At 28.3% G+C, this 23,246-nt stretch overlaps 1 protein-coding gene and 1 pseudogene across 1 annotated transcript; both read left to right on the top strand.

Moving 5' to 3' along the window:
* Positions 1 to 9,392: 9,392 nt before the first annotated feature.
* LOC131651080 (uncharacterized) lies at positions 9,393 to 10,091 on the top strand. The gene has a single exon (XM_058920752.1). It carries the CDS (start codon positions 9,393 to 9,395, stop codon positions 10,089 to 10,091), a length of 699 nt encoding a protein of 232 aa, XP_058776735.1.
* Positions 10,092 to 18,475: 8,384 nt separating this feature from the next.
* On the top strand, positions 18,476 to 19,692 carry LOC131651079 (uncharacterized; annotated as a pseudogene).
* The last annotated feature ends 3,554 nt before the right edge of the window (positions 19,693 to 23,246 follow it).

Below are 23,246 nucleotides of genomic sequence, written 5' to 3'. Positions count from 1 at the left end.
AGACGTAACTCGAATTATGTCCAATCTCTGAACTAAGAAAATCACACTTGGGAAAGTATCTAGCCTTATAAAGGCGCGAAACCAAGGTGTTAGGCTTAGTCATAAGGCTCCAAGCTTGTTTGCTTAACATGGCATGATTGAAAGCACTTAGATTTTTGAACCCCATACCACCAAATTTCTTAGGCATAGATAGCTTGTCCCATGATAACCAATGAATACCTCTTGAGTTATCTTTTGTATGACCCCACCAGAACGAGTTCAACATTTTTTCAATTTCATCAATCAAGGAGGAAGGAAGTAAGAAGATACTCATAAAATATGTCGGAATATATTGGAGAACATATTTTATAAGCGTTTCCCTACCTGCTTGCGAGAGACTTCGACTACTCCAAGAGCTTATCTTCTTCCAAATTCTGTCTTTGATAAACTTGAAAGTAGCTTTCCTGTTTCTTCCTATCATAGAGGGGACTCCAAGATGTTTTCCGGTACCTAATACTTGTTGAACTCCTAAGGTACCAGCCAAGAGATTTCTAAGTCCAAAATCAACATTTCTACTACAATAGAATTCAGACTTCTGGAAATTGATAGCTTGAACAGAGGCTTCTTCATAAGTGGTAAGAATATTCTTCATCATATTTGCTTCGCTAACAGCTGCTCTGAAGAAAAGGAAACAATCATCGGCAAAAAGTAAATGAGAGATAATGGGAGTATTCTTACAAATTTTAACACCATGAATATCTCCTCGCGCTTCTGCTTGTTTAATGAGGGTTGAGAGTCCTTCAGAGCATAAAATAAACAAATACGGAGACAAAGGGTCACCTTGCCTCATTCCCCGTTCTGGAACAATCAGACCCACCATGTTACCATTCACACCCAGAGAATAATCAACAGTTTTTACACAAAGCATAATCCACCCAATCCATTTCTGACAGAAACCCATAGTAGAAAGTACATCCTTAAGATAATCCCAATCAATTCTATCGTAAGCTTTGCTGATATCAAGTTTAAGAGCTATGTCTCCAATCTTACCTTTAGTCTTTGCCTTCATATGATGCACCACCTCAATAGCTGCCATGGCATTGTCCAAAATAGATCTTCCCGGCACAAAAGCCGATTGGTTATCAAAAATACATTTGTCAAGGACTCGCTTAAGCCGATTAGCGAGAACTTTAGCTATGATTTTATACAAAACATTACACAGTGCAATCGGACTCCAATCTTTCATGGTGGTTTGGGAATCTCCTTTCGGAATAAGAGTGATATTTGTCGAATTGAGCTTATCAGGAAAAATGCCGCTTTCCAGCCATAAGCAACTGGCATTGAAGATTTCGACCCACATATATCCCAAAATTGATGGTAGAAGCCGGGATTAAAACCATCAGGACCCGGACTTTTATCCGCTTGCATAGAAAAAATAGCCTCTTTAAATTCAGTAATAACAAACGGATTAGTCAACATATTGTTATCTTTGGTAGTAATGGATGTGTTAATAGCTTGAAGAACCTGGTCCCGAGAACTTGGCTTTTTCTGAAATAAATCAATAAAGTAGTCATGAGCTAATTTACACATCCCTTCCGAAGTTCTGATAACTTCCCCATCATCATTAGTGAGCGACCGAATTGTATTGATATTTTTTCTAGTAGAAGCAGAAATATGAAAGAAGCGAGTATTCAAATCACCGTCCTTATACCAATGCACTTTTGCTCTTTGTTTCCAGAATATATCATCTTTAACCAGAAGAGAATTCAAGCGGCGTTTAAGAGCTGAAAAGTAATTAAAATTATCCCCTTCAACATGGTGTCTAACAATATTAAGCTTTCTACTGATACTCTCAATATCAGTTCTAGTCTTGTTGCTATTATTTTTACTCCAGTGAAGCAAACTATTACTCTTATTAATTCATATTATTTAGTTTTCTCATACCTATTGTTTCCTTTAGGCAATCAAATATTGCTTATTTTTTTTAATGGTTTGGTGAATATGTTTTCAAGTTGTAATTTAATTTTATGATATTCGACTTCTAACTTATTCTTGTTTATTTGGTCTTTCAATAAGTGATACTTTCTCTTAATATGCTTGTTTATGTGGTGACTCATGATTAGCTAAGATATGTGTATTTGGTGTAGTTTATTTTCTTTTGGTCAACTTCAATCAATAGAAGAAATGGTTGTGTTGGTTTGGTAAGGTGATTTTGCAATTTCTGGTGCAGAATGTAAATAGTCTTCAATTAAAAGAGTAAGTTTAGTTGCTATAATTCATATTAGTGTAGGTTCAGTCTGGTTGTTTTATAACAAGAGTGTTGTTTATTTTTTATTGTTTTGACCCTCTTCAAAGTTTACACTAGTTTGTTCATGTTTTGGATTTTATTAGATCATTTATTATTTATAAGGGTTGGAGTGTACCCTTGTACTTTCTTTATTAATAATGTATTTGTTTATAAAAAACTGTTGATTTGTTATCAACCAATTGTTTAATTTTTAAGACTTAAATGATCTTCAATTCTTCCGATAATATTTTATCTAAAGTGCTTGACAAGCTGCATATGAAGTTGCTATATATTCTGTTTCATAAGATGATAGAGTCACCTTTCTTCTGTGAACTCAACAAAATTAGAGTTGCTTCAATCACGAACAAGTATCTTGTTGTATGTTTCCTTGTCATTTTGGTCTCATCCCCTTTCTAAATCAGAGTAGTCATATGTCATTACCTTTTATCCACTGTTCTTTTGGTTTGGAATCAATACATCATGATCTGTTGTGTGTTTGATGTATCCTCGAATCCTTTTGACTGCTAGTAGGTGACATGCTCTAGGCTTCTCCAACGTACTTACTTATTAAGCCAACACTTGACCAGGGCCGGTCCCGACTTTTTAGAGGCCCAGGGCAAACAAATAAATGGACCCCTAACAAAAAAACAGACGTTTTACTCGCCTCCAAAACGAATATCGAAGACAAGATCAAAAGTATGAAGTCTTGGTTCGTAGACCTCTCCGAATCCCTCGAAAGCTGATTGTTTCTAACAATAAAAAGAAGTAGTCATATGCAAATCATTAAAGAATTCAGAATCGAAATATAATGAACTAAATTAAGAGTTAGAATATTTTAAGTGCCTTAATAGCTCTATTTTTTATGCAGCATCTACCATCTCAAAGAAATGAAAGTGGCATTTTCTCTTGCTTTAATTGCGAAAAATCAAGTCGTATGGATAAAAAATGTAGGAGTATGCATAAACCATATCCTGACCCTAATACGCAGGTTTATCTAAATGGTAAGAAGTTTATTTTTATGATCAAAAAGTTAATAAATCAACAAATGATAATGAATTTGATTTTATAAAAAAAATTGATAGTAAATGAGTTAATTGTATGACAAACTTTAAAATATTTAACTATAACATATAAATATTCTCTAAAATTTATGATAAAATAAATTAAAATAAAATTATAAAGGTTACAAGAATAAAATTTGATCTCAAATCTTATTATAAACTTTAATTGATTATATATAAATTATTTTATAGATAAAATTTGAGAAATAAATTGTCACAGAAAAATTAAATTAAAAATTCATTGCAAACGTAAAATATTGGGAAGCCAAGGTAATTAATTAGGTGACACTAAGGTTAAGGTATATTTAATAAACCAAAATCAATTGGAGTGTTCATGTAAAAAATTAATAATCGAAAATTGGAAAGCCAACAAGTTTCAAACCCAGATCACAACCCTACCAATGAGGAGCTAATCCGTTGGGCTTGCAGCAATGAATTGATTCACAATTTTGCTAACATTTATATATTTTATTATATCAGTATCATAATTATTTAATTACACCCCCCAATTTGAGGCCCCCATTTTTTTGAGGCCCTGGACTGTGGGCCTGCTTGCCCCGGCCCAGGGCCGTCCCTGCACTTGACAAATGTATGATCTTATGCTACATAGATACCTCAGTGAGCCAATGATTTTTTTATATAGATCACATCTACGAGCTCATCATTTGTTTCCTTCTTTAGCTTTATGTTTGATTTTACAAGGGTGATGCAAGATTGCAACTCATTTTGATTCAAATATATATTGTTTCCAAAAAAAAATATTGATTCAAATTTTGATTTTGATTTAAATTAAACATATTATGTAAATAAATGCGCGTACCAAATCCGAACCCTTACGAACCCGTGCGTATACACGGGTTTGTTACTAATTATATATAAAAATAAGGGTTAATACCTATTTTGCCCCCTACCATATGGGGTGTAGTTGAAAAACCCTCTGTCAAAAAAAAGTTTCAAGAAGTGCCTCGTAAAATTTCAGAAGTTTGATTTTGAACCTTTTTCACGCCACCTCATTAAAAAGTCTGATGTGGCAATTTTTTTAATCTTTTTTATTATTTTTAATGACGTGGTTGGCTTAGGTGGCATTTTTATTATTTTTTATTTATTTTAATTCCATGTGACATTTTTATTATTATTTTATTGTTTGGTTCTTAAAATGTTAAATATGAAAGTTCAAAAAATTGGTCCTAATGAGTGTTGAACTAAGTACCCAAAGAATACTTTAACAACATCATTAGCACTAGGCTACATAAAGTTTTTTGTTATAGAAATGCCTTAGCTAAGTTATAATAGTTACTGTTATAGTTATTAGCATTAATAATGAATGTTTTCACTATTGATTAATACATATTAATTTAATTTAGTTTATATTAGTTTATAAATAATTAACTTATATAGTTTATATTTAAGTTAGTTTATATTAATTTAATTTAGTTTATATTAATTTAATGTTTTCACTACTGTTAACGTTATAAATAATTTAGTTTATATTTAGTTTATATTAGTAAAATAATTAATCTTTTCAAAATTAATAAATAATTTACGTTATTAATTAATAATAGTTTATATTAATTTAATTTAGTTTAATTTAGTTTAATTGAATTGAATTGAATTGAATTAATGTTATATTACAGTTAATGTTATATTTAATTTAATTAATTTAATTTAATATTTTTAAATTAATGTTTATATTCAATTTATTTTACTGTTAACATCATTAAGTAATATTACTTTATATTAATTTATGTTAGTTTAATTTAGTTTATATTTTATAATTTAATAAATTTTAACAGTAAAATAAATGTTAATTATTATTTTATAATTTAAATAATATTAATTAATAACATTAACTAATATAAATGTTAACTATTATTTTATAATTTAGTTACTGTTAACGTTATTAGCATTAACTATTAATGTTATTAATTAATATTAGTTAAATTATAAAATAATAATTAATATTTGTTTTACTATTAAAGTTAACTAATTTATAAAATATAAACTAATAATATTTATATTAATTTAGTTTAATTTAGTTTATATTTTATAATTTAATTAACATTAACAGTAAAATAAATATTAATTATTATTTTATAATTTAAGTAATATTAATAGCATTAACTATTAACTAATCTAATAATTATTAACTAATAATATTTATATTAATTAATTATGAAAACATTAACTATTAATGCTAATAACATTAACAGTAACTATTATAATTTAGCTAAGACAATTACTTAACAAAGAGCAACATGCAGCCTAGTGGCAATGGGGCTGGTTTTATGTTTTGTGTCTTGTGTTCAAGACTCCATGGGACCATCTTAAAAAGATTAAAAAATATTGCATAAGTAGTGGGATGACCATAAAAATTAGACTCCATGGGACCATCTTAAAAAGATTAAAAAAAATTGCATAAGTAGTGGGATGAGTAATCTCCCTCATAAAAATTGCATGTCACTAATCCTTTTTTTTTTAATTTCTAAAACCCAATTAATAAATTATATATATATATATATAAATTAAATTTAAAAACTAAATATATTAAAATATATAAATTAAATTAATAAATTAAAACTAAATATACTTTTATATTTTTTTTATTAAATATATGTAAATAAATTTCGTTTTTAATATGCAAAACTTAAAAAAAATTGTATTTATATACTTTTTTTTATTTCGTTTTTAATAATTTTTTTATATGCAAAACTTAAAATATTAACCTATTAATATAAGCCAAACAGAGACGTGAATATCATGTCACAACCTTGCCACATGATATTCACGCCACAACATTTAAACAGGAACATCATTTAATGAGGCTGCCTGCAAAAGCCTGCCACCAATCAATTCACGAAAATTGAAATTTCCCTCTTAAATTTTGCGACGTGTTTAACACGTCACAACTAATTTTTTTGAAATTTTGAACTTTTTCTCCTATGTGAACGTTACAACATTTAGTGTTTTTTATTTTACTTTTTAGTAGTGACGTGTTTCCCATGTCACAACTTCTTTTTTCAATAATCAATATCTGACTCCCAATAGCTTTATATTATTTAGATTATTTAAAGGTAGTGACGTGATTATCACGTCGCACCTACCAAATTTTTGACACGTGATAATCACGTCACTAAAACACTTCGCAGGAGAACTTTATTCTTATAGTGGATCCACCAACGTTTCTAACAATCCAAATGCTCCACGTTATAGCCAACCAAATGCAACTAAGCCTCCCATCCTTCATTTTCATGTTTTTACAAAATTTCTAATAAATACTTACTCATGTCTTGTGATTAGCGTTTTATGGCAAGGTCAAAATCATTATAAATTTTTAAGGATCAAAATCATTCCATATATATTGATTGTTTTATGAAGTGTAAACATCATACGAATTGCATTCATGAGAATTACTCCCTACTTAATTATAGGCACAAAATTACATGTGAATGTTTTTTAATGATTAACAACAAAGATTTGTACTCATTCCAACTAATAGGGTATATGGATTAAAAACAGTAGTACAATTTACGAATTTTAATTAATTAAAGTTTTAATAACAAAAGTAACTTTCAAATTAAGGATTTTAGAAATAATTTTTAAACCATGCTTTAGTTTTGGTCAGAGACATTAAAGATATCTTAGTCTACACGAGTACAAAATAGAACGCAATGCTATTTGTTTATTGTAAAATTTGAAAATTAAAATTTTAAAGGAAAGAGTTCATCTATTTATATAAAAAACTACTAAAACTTCAATACTCTTACTTTATATTTTTGTAAAATAAGCTCAATCTTATTTATATTTAAATTACTTTTTTTAATTAAAAAAATATTATTTATTTTTAATTATAATTTTATTAAATATTAACTAAATATTAATTAACTTAAGTAATATTTATTAATTAGTTGTAAATTCTAATTTATTTAATTAAATCATATTGAATCAAATAAATTATATATTTTATATGTATTCATGTATTAAATAATTTAAATACTATTAGAGTAACAGGACCGGTTAGTTGGGAATTTGATCTAATTATCTAAACAAGACTCTATTCATGGGATTCTTTATCTCACCCGTAAAAAGGTAAACACCTTATTACAATTAATTCACATCATGAACAATAATTAATCAACAGCTAGGTAGTATATTTAGTAGCATACTTAGTACAATATAATTTGTGAGATGAAGATGAATAAGTTTATAAGATGGTTACCCAAGAGTAGTTGACTTGCCCTATGATAAAACAAATGAAAAAGTTGCAACTAGTGGAAGATTGTGAAACATATCAAAAGTGGGAAAGTTGTTGTGTCGATATTCTTGTTTAAAGTGGAAAAGTATTTGTTTACTAGTATGACTTTTAAAACTTAATCATAACTTTTGTCCTTTGATTTTTTTCAATGAAGCTATATTGAAGCCAAAGAAAATTGATACAAAACGATAGGGATATATTCACTAAAATCCTAACAAGAGGAATTAAATTTAAAGAATAATGGCAAATCAAGTCGATTCTTTACAAAATTTGCTTGAATACAAAGCATTAATGGAGAAATAGTAAGTAGAATTAGATAAACTAAGGTCTAGATTAGCAAAAGCATCAGCACATCTGTTGTATTTCCTATAAATGTGAGAAACTATAAAATTCTAATTAGAGACTAAATTTATACAATTAATCCACTGATTCCTAATATGCCACGAGGCCAGAAAAGGAGGCTTGAAAGCCTTAACTACCGCCGTTGAGTCTGTTTCCAACCAAAGATAATTCTAAGGATTATCATGGACGAACTCAATTGCAAACATAACTTAAGAAAGTTCGACAATGAGAAAAGTGAAAGAACCCAGCCAAATTGCAAAAGCACCTAGAAAACCACAATCACTGAATAATACCCCCACAAGGAGAGTTTCCATTCTGATTAACAGAAGCACCATCACAGTTAATTTTTATCCAATTTCTAGGAGGATGTTTCCAAATAACCTCATTGATTCTCGGAGCTCAAAGAGGACGAATGGTAACCAGGAAGCTTTTAAGAATAAAAAAAACCTTCATGTCCAAAAAGGAGCCATCCGCAGTGCTGCCAGCAAAGGATATCGCCTCCAAAATACTAGAGATAAAGGAAGAAATATTAACAATAATGTTTTGGAGTCTAACCTTGTTTCGAGCTAACCAAATAGCATTAATAACAAAAATCACCACAACACAAGGGCAGTTCTATAGCCCAGCGAGCCCGGGCACGCGCCCGGGCTCAACCCTTAATTTCTTTGTATTTTCCCCAATTTAATAGCCGATTTTTAAACGAACCAGGGGCAAAATTAATAAAAATAAAGGTGTGAAAATTAAAACAGATGAATACCCAATGGTCTAAGTAGGCCCAAACCAATTAATTATTTATGACTTAGAATAGAAATTAAAAAAAAAAACTAATTAAGTACCGCCCGTCTTCTCTCTCTGACTGTTTGTATTTTCTCAGTTACCCTCTCCCATCACCGTCACTTTCAAGGAGCAGACAAGTACTTCTCTTAAAATTTATTTTTATTATAACAATATATTTATTATATTATATATATATATATATATATATATATATATATATATATATATATATATATATATATATATATAGGTTGATTCATATAGTTAGTAGTAGACTAGTAGTACCTATTTGTAGTTCTGTACGCTGTAGTACTGTACCGCAATTGAAATTTGCAATATAGATTCAATTTCATTTTCATATGGTTAGGTCATTGCCAATTACTTGACATAGAAACGCCCTGGTACTATACTGCAATGGTAGTATAAATTACTTGACATATTATATATTATAATAAAATAGTTTAATGTTTTTTTTAAGTCTAAAATAGTTTAATTTTTTTTCTTATTATATATCTGTTTTTTTTTTTAGAATTCTCTTTTAACTTTGTTGTTACAATTTATTTATTTTATTTTATTATTCGTTCTCGTCAATTTGTGTGTTACAAATTGTTTATTTAAAAATTCTTTTCATTGAATCATTAAATTTCAGAGATGAGGAGGTTTTTGGTTCCTAGAACAAGTATTGAGAAAGTGAATGTTAAGCAACCGGAATGAGATTGTGCGACATCCAGGATGTAGGAAACAAATTCATGAGTATGCTCCGGATATTCAAGACCAAGTGAGGAGGGCATATATATTGAAGGGTCCAACGCAACCAGATTTAGCAAGATTTCCTCGTACTCAATTTGGGAAGTCTTCAAGAGCATTTTTTAAAGCATGGTATAAGAATTATACATGGATTGAATACAGTGATTCGAAGGACGCAACTTATTGTTTCTATTGCTTTCTCTTTAAGCTGCCCGGGGGGGCCGAACACTTTGGTTACGAAGTCTTCAACAAAGACGGGTTAAAAGATTGGAAGCATGCATCTAAAGGCTTTAAAGATCATATTGGTAGTCATGATAGTAAGCATAACTCATGTATGAAGCACTATGACGATTATAATAATCAAAGACAAAGTGTTATAAGTATCTTGGATAGAGCAACTAGGGAATCAGAAGAATTGTATAAGATCTGTTTAACTTGTTCTTTAGATTGTACTAGATATCTCATAGCACAAGGCATTGCTTTCCGCGGCCATGATGAAATCTGTACTTCTCTAAACAAGGAAAATTTTAGAGAGATGGTGGATTGGGTAAAATCTAATGATGAAAAAGTGAGAGAAGCTTTTGATCGTGGTCCAAAAAATTGCACAATGACTTCCGGTGACATTCAAAAGGAGCTTGCAATGTGATGTGCACATGAAGTTACCAAGGTGATTATGGAAGAGCTTGGTGATAGACAATTCTCTGTGCTTATTGATGAGTCTCGTGATATATCTGTCAAAGAACAAATGGCGGTGATGTTGAGGTTAGTACAATGAGATATCTCAAGGAAATGGCTTGCACCAATCATCTAGTCTCGCTAGACCCGGGGATACTAGATGAGGTTCACATTATACTACCTTGATTCGTTTGGATCAGATGTGGTCCTCCATGTTAGAGGTGCTTAGTATTGTTGATGAAGATGGACGTGGACCATCTCAAGCGGCGGGTTTGATAGAAAAAATGGAGAGCTTTAAATTTGCTTTCATTTTGAAGCTTATGTTAAAGTTGTTTGGTATCACAAATGAACTTTCAAAAATCTTGCAAACAAAAGATCTTAATATTGTGCTTGCTATGGAATTAGTTGATGATGTTAAAGTTCGGTTGGCTAAATTGAGAAAGTGTGGTTGGGATGATTTGTTTATTAATGTCCAAGAATTTTGTTTTGCTCAAAGTATTCCGGTGCCAAATATGTATGAAGAAATATCGGTTCGGGGTCGTTCAAGAAGAGAAGGGAGGACTGTCACTAATCTTCACCATTACCGTGCAGAGATTTTTTATGTTGCTATTGACAAAATATGTGTGGAGATAGATCATCGGTTTAGTGAAGGAAGTAACGTTGTGCTGGATTGCTTCTCATGTCTTGACCCCAAGAACTCTTTTTCCAAGTTTGATGTTGATAAGCTTGCCCGTCTTGCTAATATTTATCATGCAGACTTTTCTGATGATGAACGTGGAACAATAAGGGAGCAACTTGAGACTTATGTACATCAAGTGAAAAGGCATGCTTCATTTACTTCTTCTGAAGATGTTCAAATTTTGGCTATGAGGATGGTTCAAACTGAGAAACATTTGGTATTTCCATTGGTCTACAAGCTCATTGAGTTGACTTTGATATTACCGGTGTCGACAACATCTGTTGAAAGAGCATTTTCAGCAATGAAGATTATCAAGTCTAATTTGCGCAACAAGATCAACAATGTGTGGTTCAATGACTTGATGATATGTTACACCGAGCGGGATATATTCAAGTCACTTAAAGATGTTGATATTATTCGAACATTCACCGCAAAGAAGTCTCGGAGAGGGCATTTACCTCTTAATTTTATTTAGCACACTATTCGCAGATTAGGTTTCATCTCTCTTATGTAGCACATTTTATGACTATTTATATACTGTCACATGTAACATGCAGTTAACTTTTTTTACCCAGACTACATAAATTTTTTGACTCCGTCACTGCCACAACATAGTGTAAAATTTTACATTGACCTGAGATCCTCTTACTCAACAAAATTCTCACATCTTTCCAATCCGTGATCCGGCCGTGAAACTGGAGCAGCTGTAGCCCAAACCCAAAGATGAGAGACAAATTTGCAACGGAACTTTTTTTCTTCTACAAAAGTAACATTATTTAATAAAATTGTTAGCTACATGTCATAACAACGGTCAAGAAAAGGCTATTTGTTAAAGTTCTGCCATGTGCATTTCATTCCTTTGTCGATTGCGTGTTCATTTTGGATGTTTAAAGGTTACTAAAGATTGCATAATATACATAAAATATCTCCTATACATGCCTTGAAAACAGTGCAAGAATGTGAGTAAACCATTGGTTAGAAAACAAGATTTTTTTTTTTTTATATATTTCTAGATTAAGATAGGTGTTGGATGCAATCCACCATACAATGTTTGTAATTTATAACATATAGATAGTATAGATAATGTCTATACAATATTTGTTTTCAATTCAACATTGAAAACATTGAATTCTATTACATATTATATGAGTAAGGATTGATAAATACTCGTTCCTCTATTATGAATTATAAACAAATATATACCCGATTTTTTAAATAGATCAGATATATTTATTACTTAATAAATTTAAAAAGAAAATATTTACTTATAATTCAGATCGGAAGAAATAATATGATGTTATTAAATTTGACACTTTAATATATATATATATATATATATATATATATATATATATATATATATATATATATATAGGGTTATATTTATTCCAAGAGTAAGTTATTATAACTTGACCATTTATTCTTTTCAATCTAATGGTTAAAAATAATAAGAAATATTTTTCTCTCTCCACATTTAATTACTTATTATTTTTAACCATTAGATTAAAAATAATAAATGGTCAAGATGTGGAGTAAGTTATAATAACTTTTATATATATATATATATATATATATATATATATATATATATAAAATAAAGCAAAATGAGTACTTTGGCAAGTTTACCCAGTGTCACTCCCTTATGCATTCTAATAATTTCTTTCCATTCTATTTATAGTAAATTTTATTACTTCTTTATTTATTTATTTTATTTATTTATTTAATTATTTGATTATATTTACTTAATTATTTATATAACAAAAATTGTTGGAAACACGTGTAGTTATTATTATTAGTTTCACTATTGAAAATCTCAACAATCCCTGTTTTTATTTTTTTTTACGTGAAATAAGAAGTGATTGGACCATGCAAAGTTGTTCAAATTCACTCATTCCTCATGCTATAAAATCATACATTCACTTCCTTTAAGTCATCTACCATTCTCATAACAAACTTCTGCCAAAATCCACCATCAACCAATCCAAATCCGCTCAAACATTCACCATAAACCCGTTGTTCCAGGAAACCTCACAAATATTCACCATTCGCACAACAACTGTAAAATGACAAAAACACCATCAAGAAGATGGAGAAATTAAGAAGATATATGTACCTAAATTTTTTCCTTTTTGTTTCCTTCGATTTTGTTGTCTTATTTTAATTTTTGCATCCGCATCAAGCCATGTAATTGTAACAGTAAAATTATATAATGGATTGAGGTTAGGGTTTCTGTGGGTTGAGGGTGTTTTTACTTATGTTTTGAGTCATGTAATTGTAACAGTAAAATTATATAATGGATTCAGGTTAGGGTTTCTGTGGGTTGAGGGTGTTTTTACTTATGTTTTGATTGTTAAATCATAGAGAGAAAAAGGCAGAGAATCAAAAGAATTGGGCGCGCGGCACGTTACAAACAGAGAGGATTTTTTTATAATTGGTATAAAAGCAAAAAAAAATTAATATTTATTTTATTATGTTCTAATTAATATAATTTAACAATTATTTTATGGGAAATGGTCTATTATCAACTTAATGGGAAATTTATAAAATAAAATTTGATGAAAATTTTTAATTATTTGGAGGGAGAATATTTATAATGATTTCCCTCTAATTTTTATCACGTAAAACAAACAAATCATTTTCAATGTATCTTTTGGCATTATGACAATATTTAAATATTAATGAATTGTTATTTAAAATAAGTTATAAAAATTAAAAGAATAATAATTGTTATTTAAATTAAGTTATAAAATTTACAAGAATATTAATTAAATTAAGGGTAATATAACAAAAAGAAGTTCTTAATCAATATGAGAAGTTCAATTGCCCCAAATAATATATAACGGATTGAATAATAATTAATTTTAATATTGAAGCAGTATATTAGTTATTTATTTAGTAAAATATTTTTCTCTGATTTATTATTTACAATAAAAAATCATAATATAATTTAATTTCAAATTTATATAACTTATTAAAAAAAAGTGTGATTTGTCACATTCTGATTTTAAATTTAAATCCCAAACATTTAATAAAAAAATGAATGGGGTTGAAAAACATCTGTAAAATAGGAAAAATTGGAATTTAGAGAGTCATAAAATAAAATAATATTAAATTATAAATTGAAATCAAATAGGTTATAATTAATATTTAGAGTTGATGCATTTGCATCACTAAGAGAAAATTTTTGCTATCGTAATAGAAGAAATAAACTTTTTTTTATTAACCATTTTTCGTGCAAAAGTCATAATTATTTGCCCGGTCATATAAAAGAACGTTTAAGGTAGTAATAATGATGAATATGAAAAACATAAAAATAAATCAATATAGATTAAAAACAAATAATGCACTTATTTAAGGAAATATATTATTAATTTTAACGTTGATGTTGTGTTAAATTTGACAATAGTAATTTTATAATTAGTATTAAACAAAAAATATATATAATGATTAATAGAATAAAAAATATATGATACAAAAAGATCTCATTTTATTTAATACAAACTAAATAATTTTTTTTACGATTGTTATGATACACAAAAAATGACTAAAAAGATATTAATTATTTTACTAGCCTAATTGAGAATTTTTTTAAACGAAAGTTATCAGTTATATATAAAAAGATCTGAATTTAATTGTGTTACACTGACAGATTAACCCATAGATTTAATAAAATAAATATGATTGTAATAGTAAATTGCTTTATTACCATTATTACATATTATTTATAATACAATATAGTGAAAAAATCAAACTCAAAGGGAAAAGATTTATAAAATAACGTGGAGATTCAAAGTTGATACAATATTTGTTTTAACAAAAAATGTAAGATAATATGATGTATAGAAATCACAACTTTCTTATGAAAAAAAACAAATTGATAATTATATATTTAATTTATTTTATTATTTATTAAATATTTATAAGAAAGATGAATAAATGTAAATGTATAATATATGAATGTTATATTCATATGATATTTTTGTTAATATAAATTCATACTATATGAATCTTATGTACCTTTGTAAAAAAACAATTCTTAATTTTAAAACTTGAGTTAATAAATAAAAATTAATTTTAATATTTGAAAAATTCTATCTCAAAAGTCAATATTTTTGGAAAATAAATGAATTATCAAATATTTTTTTATTGAATGTTTGAAATGAGAGAAAATATTTTTAAATCTTTTTATCATGTGCCTCGCACGGAGACGATCCAAAGTCGTTAGTATACTAATCATTATATGATTATTTTGAATTTCGTTATAGTCATACAGATCGAAATCAAGCAAACTAAATTTAAATCAGTGCCTTGCACGGGTATACACACTAGTGTGTGTGTGTATATATATATATATATATATATATATATATATATATATATATATATATATATATATATATATATATATATATATATATATATATATATATATATATATATATATATATATATATATATATATATAACGAAAACAGCTTAGCAAGTTGTTACCGGAAAAAGAATAGCGTACCATGCAATCTTTATTGTTATACTAATCATTACCACTAGTTATCTTTGACAAAATTTTCATGAGTTGTTGCATGTTAATTAATCAAACACATCTCTATCTAACTTGTGTTATTTTCGGAGCTGGCAAATTAACATTATTGCTCAATTTTTCTCTGATTAGATACCTACTCATGCCATGTAATTGACTTTTTGTGGCAATGTTAAAATCATTTTGCTTTTTTTAAGGAATCATAATCATTTTATATATTAATTATTTTACGAATAGTGAGTAATTATATGAACTGCATTCATAAGTTTTGTAAAATAACAAAATAATACAATGATAAGGAAAAAAAGTCCAAACATCATTACAATTAATTCACATCATGAGCAATAATTAATCAACAGCTAGGTAGTATATTTAGTAGCATACTTAGTACAATATAATTTGTGAGATGAAGATGAATAAGATGGTTACCCAAGAGTAGTTGACTGACTTGCCCTATAATAAAACAAATGAAAAAGTTGCAACTAGTGGAAGATTGTGAAACATATTATAAGTTGGAAAGTTGGAACTAGTCGTTGCTGGGTTGATATGCTTGTTTAAAGTGGAAAAAGGTATTTTGTGTTACAATAGTTTTTATATGAAGCAAGAGCATTTAATATGAAATGTTTAAAATTTTACCAGTTGTTAAATCATTGATTTTGTTAATTGATTTGATTATAATTATATTTAGAGAAAAATGAGTGATGCACTCACAATATAAAATACTTTTACATTATCACTCAATCACGATCATGTATTCAACCACATTACGTTTTTATTTTAATTTTTTTTAATGATATAACAGACTGTTGGTTTTCTATTAAATGACAGTGTAAAACTATTTATATTATCAATGTATATCCAATCATTTTATAAACAATTCAACTGCGCGGATAATTTAGTTACTTAAAAAAAATATTTATTCAATATCAATTTTGGTTTATACTTAGGATTTTACCAGTTTGATTTTTAAAACTTAATCATGATTTTTCTTCTTTTATATGATAGATAACATTTTTTGATAAGATTGTTAGCAACATGTCATAACAATTGTCAAGAAAAAGCTACTTGTTTTTTTTTTTGAATCAATAAATTTTGATTAATTCAAAAAACAATATTTACACGGCGATCGCACACGATCCAGCCAAGCACAAATCATATACACAAGGGGGTACTAAACATAAAAAAGCACCCCTAACTCATAAGACTTGCAATATGACTCCTATACTTCATAATGTTCCAAATTCTATAGACAATTCTATCTATAATGTCCTTCTCAATGTCATTACTGGCAGAGTTCCCAAACACCTTGTCATTCCTCAATCTCCAAGTCGCATATATAACTTCAGTTATAGCACATTTAAGTATACTAGCTCTCCATCTCCTTCCCTTACAATTTCGAGATATCCAATCTAATTCTCCATCCCAAGGCAACGGATTATGAACTACTTGAATCCATCTTAGGATCTTTACCCAAACAGCTTTCAAGAGAGGGCAGCAGAAAAATAGGTGGTTCAAAGTTTCCTTCTCCACACAGAAAGCGCACCTGTCATCCTCAAAGTGAGATTGAAGAAATTTGGTTTGATTCAGAAAAAGCTATTTGTTAAAGATATGTCATGTGCATTTCGTTCATTTGTCGACTGCGTGTCCATTTTGAATGTTTAAAAGATCCGATAATATACATAAAAAAATTGATTTTTTTACCACATTGCCACTTATATGAAAATAAAAGACCACGTTGCCATGTGTTGAATTTTTTTTCTTTTCAAAATGCCACATCTTTTACTTATGGTTCGACCAGGCTTGGACGATCAAATAAAATTTTTTTAGGTTAGTTGAAGTTCGGTCAGGGCTTGGCCGACTATATTGAGTTTTTTTCTTCGTTTTTTTAATAATTAAATAACTTTTTTAATTTATTAATATTATTAATTATATATTTAAACCATTAATCTATTTTAATATAATATTTGATTGTAATTGATGCGAGTACAAATGAGCAAAACATTCTTATTTATAGGCACAAAAAATTAATAAAATATATGCGTTAGACCATCCATTGGTCGAGACTACACATGCACGCATATTTTTCATGTGCTCGTCCAACCTATATCTTTTTAGTATACTCGTTTCACCGGATCGGCCATTCACCGACCATATTTTATTAAATTAATCTATTTAATAAAATGTCTTATTAATTAGTTAATTATAAAACAATTATTATCAATTAATTTTTTTATATATTAGTATATAATTAAAATAATATTTAAATATTATATTAAAATGGATTAATGGTTTAAATATATAATTAATAATATGGGTTAAATATGTTTTTGGTCTTTATAAATATCTCAACTTTGACTCTTTTCTACTATCTAACTATAACAAATCCTAGAGCGGTGATTTACTGCGAACTAGCGATTTCCGACGAGCAATTGAACAAGCGGCGAGTAAACGGAGACGACACTAAGATCCTTTGTTCACTACTAGAAAAAGTTGAAATAGCCACGAAAATTTAAAATAATGTCATTATCTGAAGAAATTGATGTGATGTATAAAGATTTAAATAACACAATGAATGAAATAAATAAAAATATTATATTATTAATAGAAAATACCAATAGAATTGCAGATTATACTTTTAATAAAATAAAAAATGGTCTTAATAAAATAAATAATATACATGAAACCCTTGATGAAATTAATAGAGATAAAGAAATTGATGAAGATATAAATATTCAAAAAATTAGGGAAATTCTTTATCAATTAGAAACCTTGTTAAAACATGAAGAAAGTAATAGAAGTATAACAATAAAAGATTTAGAAGAAATATTAGTTAGAACAAAAGAAGTAAACCAACTAAAAGTAGTTAAACAAGAACCTATAACTACATTTATGTTAATAAACCCATCATCTTCATGGAGGGGATAAAAACTGAATACATGGAAGCATTAAGAAGATCTAATGATATTGAAGAAATTAGACAATTGATGGAACAACTACAAATAATAGAAGAAGAAAATAAACAAGTAGAAAAAATAGAAAAAATAGAAACTAAGGAAGAGAATGAGAAGTAATATTAAATTATAATTCTTCAGAAATAAGATTTGAAGTAGGATCTGAATCAGATATAGACGAAATATTTATGGAAAAAGGAGAAACAAGTAATTCTAAACAAAAAAGAAAACGTGAAGAGAGTTGGAATCCTCATAGTTCTTGGAAAAACCATGAAAATGAAACTATGAATCAAAGAGGTTATGCAAAGGCTAGTGGAAAATGGACAAAAGTTGCAGAAGAATTTAAACCTTACTATGAAGAAACTAAATCTAAAAAATTGTTAAACTTAGACTGTGTAAGAAATCCAGAGGATATACTACAAAGGTGGTCTAATGATATGATTATGCTTATAGCAACCGATGAAAATTTTTCTAAGATAAACCTAATGGATGTCAAGAATTTAATAGCTTATAGAACAACAAGAAATGTGCTGAAATTCTTAACAAGTATTAATGATGAAACATGGAATCAATATATAGCAATGGTAGAAAATAATAATCAACAATTTGCTTAACTAATAATGGAATTAATATATAAAGAATTCATAGGCTACAATACTCTTGAACATAAAACAGAAGTAAATAAACTTTTGCGAGAAAAGGCAGAAATTCATCTAATTAATATGCAGATATGTAATATGTGTGAAATAGATAGTTTCATTTGTGAGTATAAAAAATACTATTATGAATTAGATAATGAAACTAGGGAAATATATCGAGGAGTCTTTATATCCAAGTTACCATACCCACTTAGTGCAAAAATAAGAGATATATGGAAATCTCAACCAATTGAAATAGGTGATAGCTTAGGAGGAATTATTCAAATTCTATATAATGAATTAAGACGACAATGCATAAAAAGTACAAGAGCTAAACAATTAAATAGAGGTAGAACCTCACTTTGTTGTGATATACCAGAGATAGAGCAACCAGAAAATTATGGTTGTAATCAACGAAGTAGAAAAAGTTATAAAAGAAAACATAAATTAAGAAAGACTTATCCAGGAAAAAGGCCTATAAAAATACTAGAATAAAGTATTTTAGAAAGAGAAAACAGACACCTAAAAAATATTGTCCAAAAGGAAAAAAGAAATGCGTATGTTGGATATGCAATGTAGAAGGTCATTATGCCAATGAATGTCCAACAAAGAAAGAAAAAGATCTTAAAGAAAAATCAAAACTAATAAAGAAAGTATATAAAATATATAATTTAGAATCATTAGAAGATGAGCTAAGTGATTCTGACTGTAGTGTATATGAATATATAGAGGATGAATTATCTTCAGAAGAAACAGAATCTGAATAGTACTTATATCAAAATTAAAATTGAAAAAGAAAACAAAGAAACTGAAGCCTATATAGATACAGGAGCAAGTATTTGTATAGCAACCAAAGCATTATTTAGTAAATGGAAAAGATTAGAGAAACCATTAAAGATTCAGATAGCAGATGGCTCAATACACCCACTAAATTGGGTAGCTACAAGAATTACTTTAAATATTGAAAATAAATTATTCATAGTACCTATAATATATCAACAAGAAACAGGGTTAGATATAATAATAGGAAATAATTTCTTACGATTATATGCACCCTTTTGCCAATACTTAGAGTATATATCGATTAAGGCTCCATATATTAAAGGAAAACAACTAAAAGAAATTATAGATATCCCTATTATTTATTCCTCACAAACAATTTATTCAAGAAAACAATCAGAGTTCTCCAGACTAAAACGTGGTGAAATTATAGATTTAGTTTGTAGAAAAATGCGTTATGCATTAATTAATTTAGAACCAGGAAGAAAAATCCCAATACATATTGAAGAACTATTAGATAAAGTGTGTAGTGAAAACCCACTAGATCCTAAAATTAATAATAAAAACATGGAACTAGTTGAATTGAAACTAAAAGGTCCAACAAAAGAAATCAAATGTAAACCTATGATATACACAAAACAAGATAGAGATGAATTTGCTGAAGATATTAAGCAAATGTGTGAGAAAGGATTAATAAGACCATCAAAAAGTAAACATTCAGCACCAGCATTTTATGTTGAAAATCATAATGAGATTAAAAGAGGAAAGAGAAGAATGATAATTAATTATAAACAAATAAATGATGCTATGGAAGGTGATGCGTATTTTCTTCCAAGAAAGGATTTAATTATTGAAAGAGTTAGAAATATGAATTGGTTTAGTACTTTTGATTGTAAATCTGGATTTTATCAAATAAGATTGTCAGAAGAATCTAAAGCTTTAACAGCATTTAGTTGTCCTCAAGGTCAATATGAATGGAATGTTCTTCCAATGGGAATGAAACAATCACCAGGTATTTTCTAATGCAGGATGGACACTATCCTTAAAGAATTCACAGATTTTTTTCTTATTTATATTGATGATATATTAGTTTTTTCAAATAAGGATCTAGATGATCACTTTAAAAAAGTAGAATTAGTACTTAATAGGTGTTTAGAACATGGAGTAGTATTAAGTAAGAAAAAAGCTATAGTAGCTCATGAATAAAATCAATTATTTAGGATTAGAAATTGAAAAAGGGAAAATAATAATGCAAAAACATGTATTAGAAAAACTTCAAAATTTTCCCACTAAACTAAAAGACAAAAAATAATTACAAAGATTTCTTGGATTACTAACATATATTTCAAATGAAGGTTTTATTAAAAATCTTGCAGTTGAAAGAAAATTACTTCAACAAAAACTTAATAAGGATGCTATTTGGTCATGGACCGAAGAAGACGAAATACTTATTACTAAATTGAAATATTTATGTCGAGATCTTCTTGAATTATATCATCCATCAGATGATGGTCTAATTATTATTGAAACTGACGCATCAAATGAATGTTGGGGAGGTGTTATGAAGGCTAAGCCTCCTGGCCAAAAGAAAGAATTACTATGCAGATATATGTCTGGAACCTTTTCAGACAGTGAAATTAATTATCCTACTCATGAAAAAGAAACATTAGCATTAATTCGGATGTTAGAAAAACATCAAATTTATGTTCTTGATAAAGAATTTATTGTTAGAACCGATTTTACTTATGTTGCAGGTTTCAAAAATATTAATCATAAAGGAACTTACAAGCAAGGCAGACTTATAAGATGGCAGATGAAACTAGCCGAATATAATTACTCAATTACTCACATTAAAGGCGAAAAGAACGTACTTGCAGATATACTTTCTAGAGAATGGAACGAATCTCAGAAGAAATCTTAAAACAACAATTGGAGTTAAAAGAAGCACTAAAAATTCACAAAATAAAAGAGCAAGAACTGATTGGAAAAGAAGTGGAATTAATCGATAAGGAAATAGAAATCATAAAATCTCAACTTAGAATGAAGAATCCACTTGAAGAGATTAAATTAAAAGAACCTAAAAAATGGTATGCAATATTTAACGGACCATTTCCAGGAATTTATGATGAATGGTATAAAGCAGCCCCTCATTGTACAAAAATCTCAGGAGTTACTTATAAAGGGTATGCCACCAAAGAAGAAGCTGAAAAAACAATGAATGATCATAGAGAATCAGAAAAATCAAGAAAAAAGATTTATCTTGGCCCAAGAACTTTTTCAGAAACAACAAAGAATAATGCACCAGAAAGAACATCCATGAAAATCTTAGGAAGAATCCCTTCTTCCCTGGATAATTTGCCAATTATGTCTCGAAAAGAGCATGAAAATCAGGTTAAATTCTCTGAAGAAAAATTTAAGGAGAATTTAAAAAGACTTACTTACTGGACCGAGAAAGAAAATACTAATTGTTTCTATATGGTGGATAGAAAGCTTTTTGGAGTAAAAGCTATAATCACCCCAGGAGCATCCCAATTACTAACATTTAATATGTTCCAATTCAGACTTATTGAATGCCTTTATTTAAGTAAAAATCTAGAAGAAATTAATCTTTTCCCATATAATTTTAAAGAATCAGTCCAGAATTTTAAAAAGAATATTGCTAGAGAAAGAAATATTTATTTAAAATTTTATTCAGCCTATCCGGATTTTACAACGAATCAACCAGCCAAGCACTTTGTCTTTATTGGAGTAAGTAATAATCAATTTCCTTTAAGAGATGACTCCAAAGAAGAAATGTATGATGATGATCACTTAAATATAATTTTATCTAATCAACTTTCAAGCATATTCTTTCAATGTCAAGCTATTGGAAAGAATTCATGTGTGAAAGTATTGTACAAAGCACCTAATCTCCTACTACTAAGCAAGACAAGTGGAAAAGCAATAAAAGATAGAGATATCCATCTATTGACATCTTTTGAGCTACCATTCTATGCATTTAATAAGGAGACAATGAATTATAAGCCATGTGTACTTAAGGAGTTATGTTCAAGTATAAAAAAGAATGAAAATCATGCATGTGAAAGATGTTTTCAAGAAAAAGATGTCGTGGAAGTGACCAAGTGTCTAGAAAAGTCCATGTGTCTTAAGGATGAGGACAAGGAGGAAGCAATAATAGAGTCATGAAGATGAGGATAAAGGAAAGCAATAATAGAGTCATGAAGATGAGGATAAGGGGAAGCAATAATAGAGTTATAAAGTAGATAAAAAGTAAAGTCATTTGTCATGTAGTGTTTAAGTGTCTTAAATAAGTAATACTATAGATGAATAGTACTATGCATTATTGTGAATAGAAAATAATATTATAATGTGTGTTTAGGCTATAAATAAGTGCTTCTACAATGGGAAGAAGCAAGTTGTAGAAAACAACCTTTGTGTAAGTTTCTCTTTAGAAACAAATGCTAATCCTTTAGGATTTAGCTTGGCACCTTTTGTGTGCATTGTTGTAACATAAACTTATATCAATAAAACCATGTTTCTA

The sequence above is a fragment of the Vicia villosa genome, linkage group LG2 (assembly GCF_029867415.1).
Source record: "Vicia villosa cultivar HV-30 ecotype Madison, WI linkage group LG2, Vvil1.0, whole genome shotgun sequence".
In the NCBI taxonomy this organism is placed as follows: domain Eukaryota; kingdom Viridiplantae; phylum Streptophyta; class Magnoliopsida; order Fabales; family Fabaceae; genus Vicia; species Vicia villosa.
This window is presented reverse-complemented; position numbering and strand designations above follow the sequence as displayed.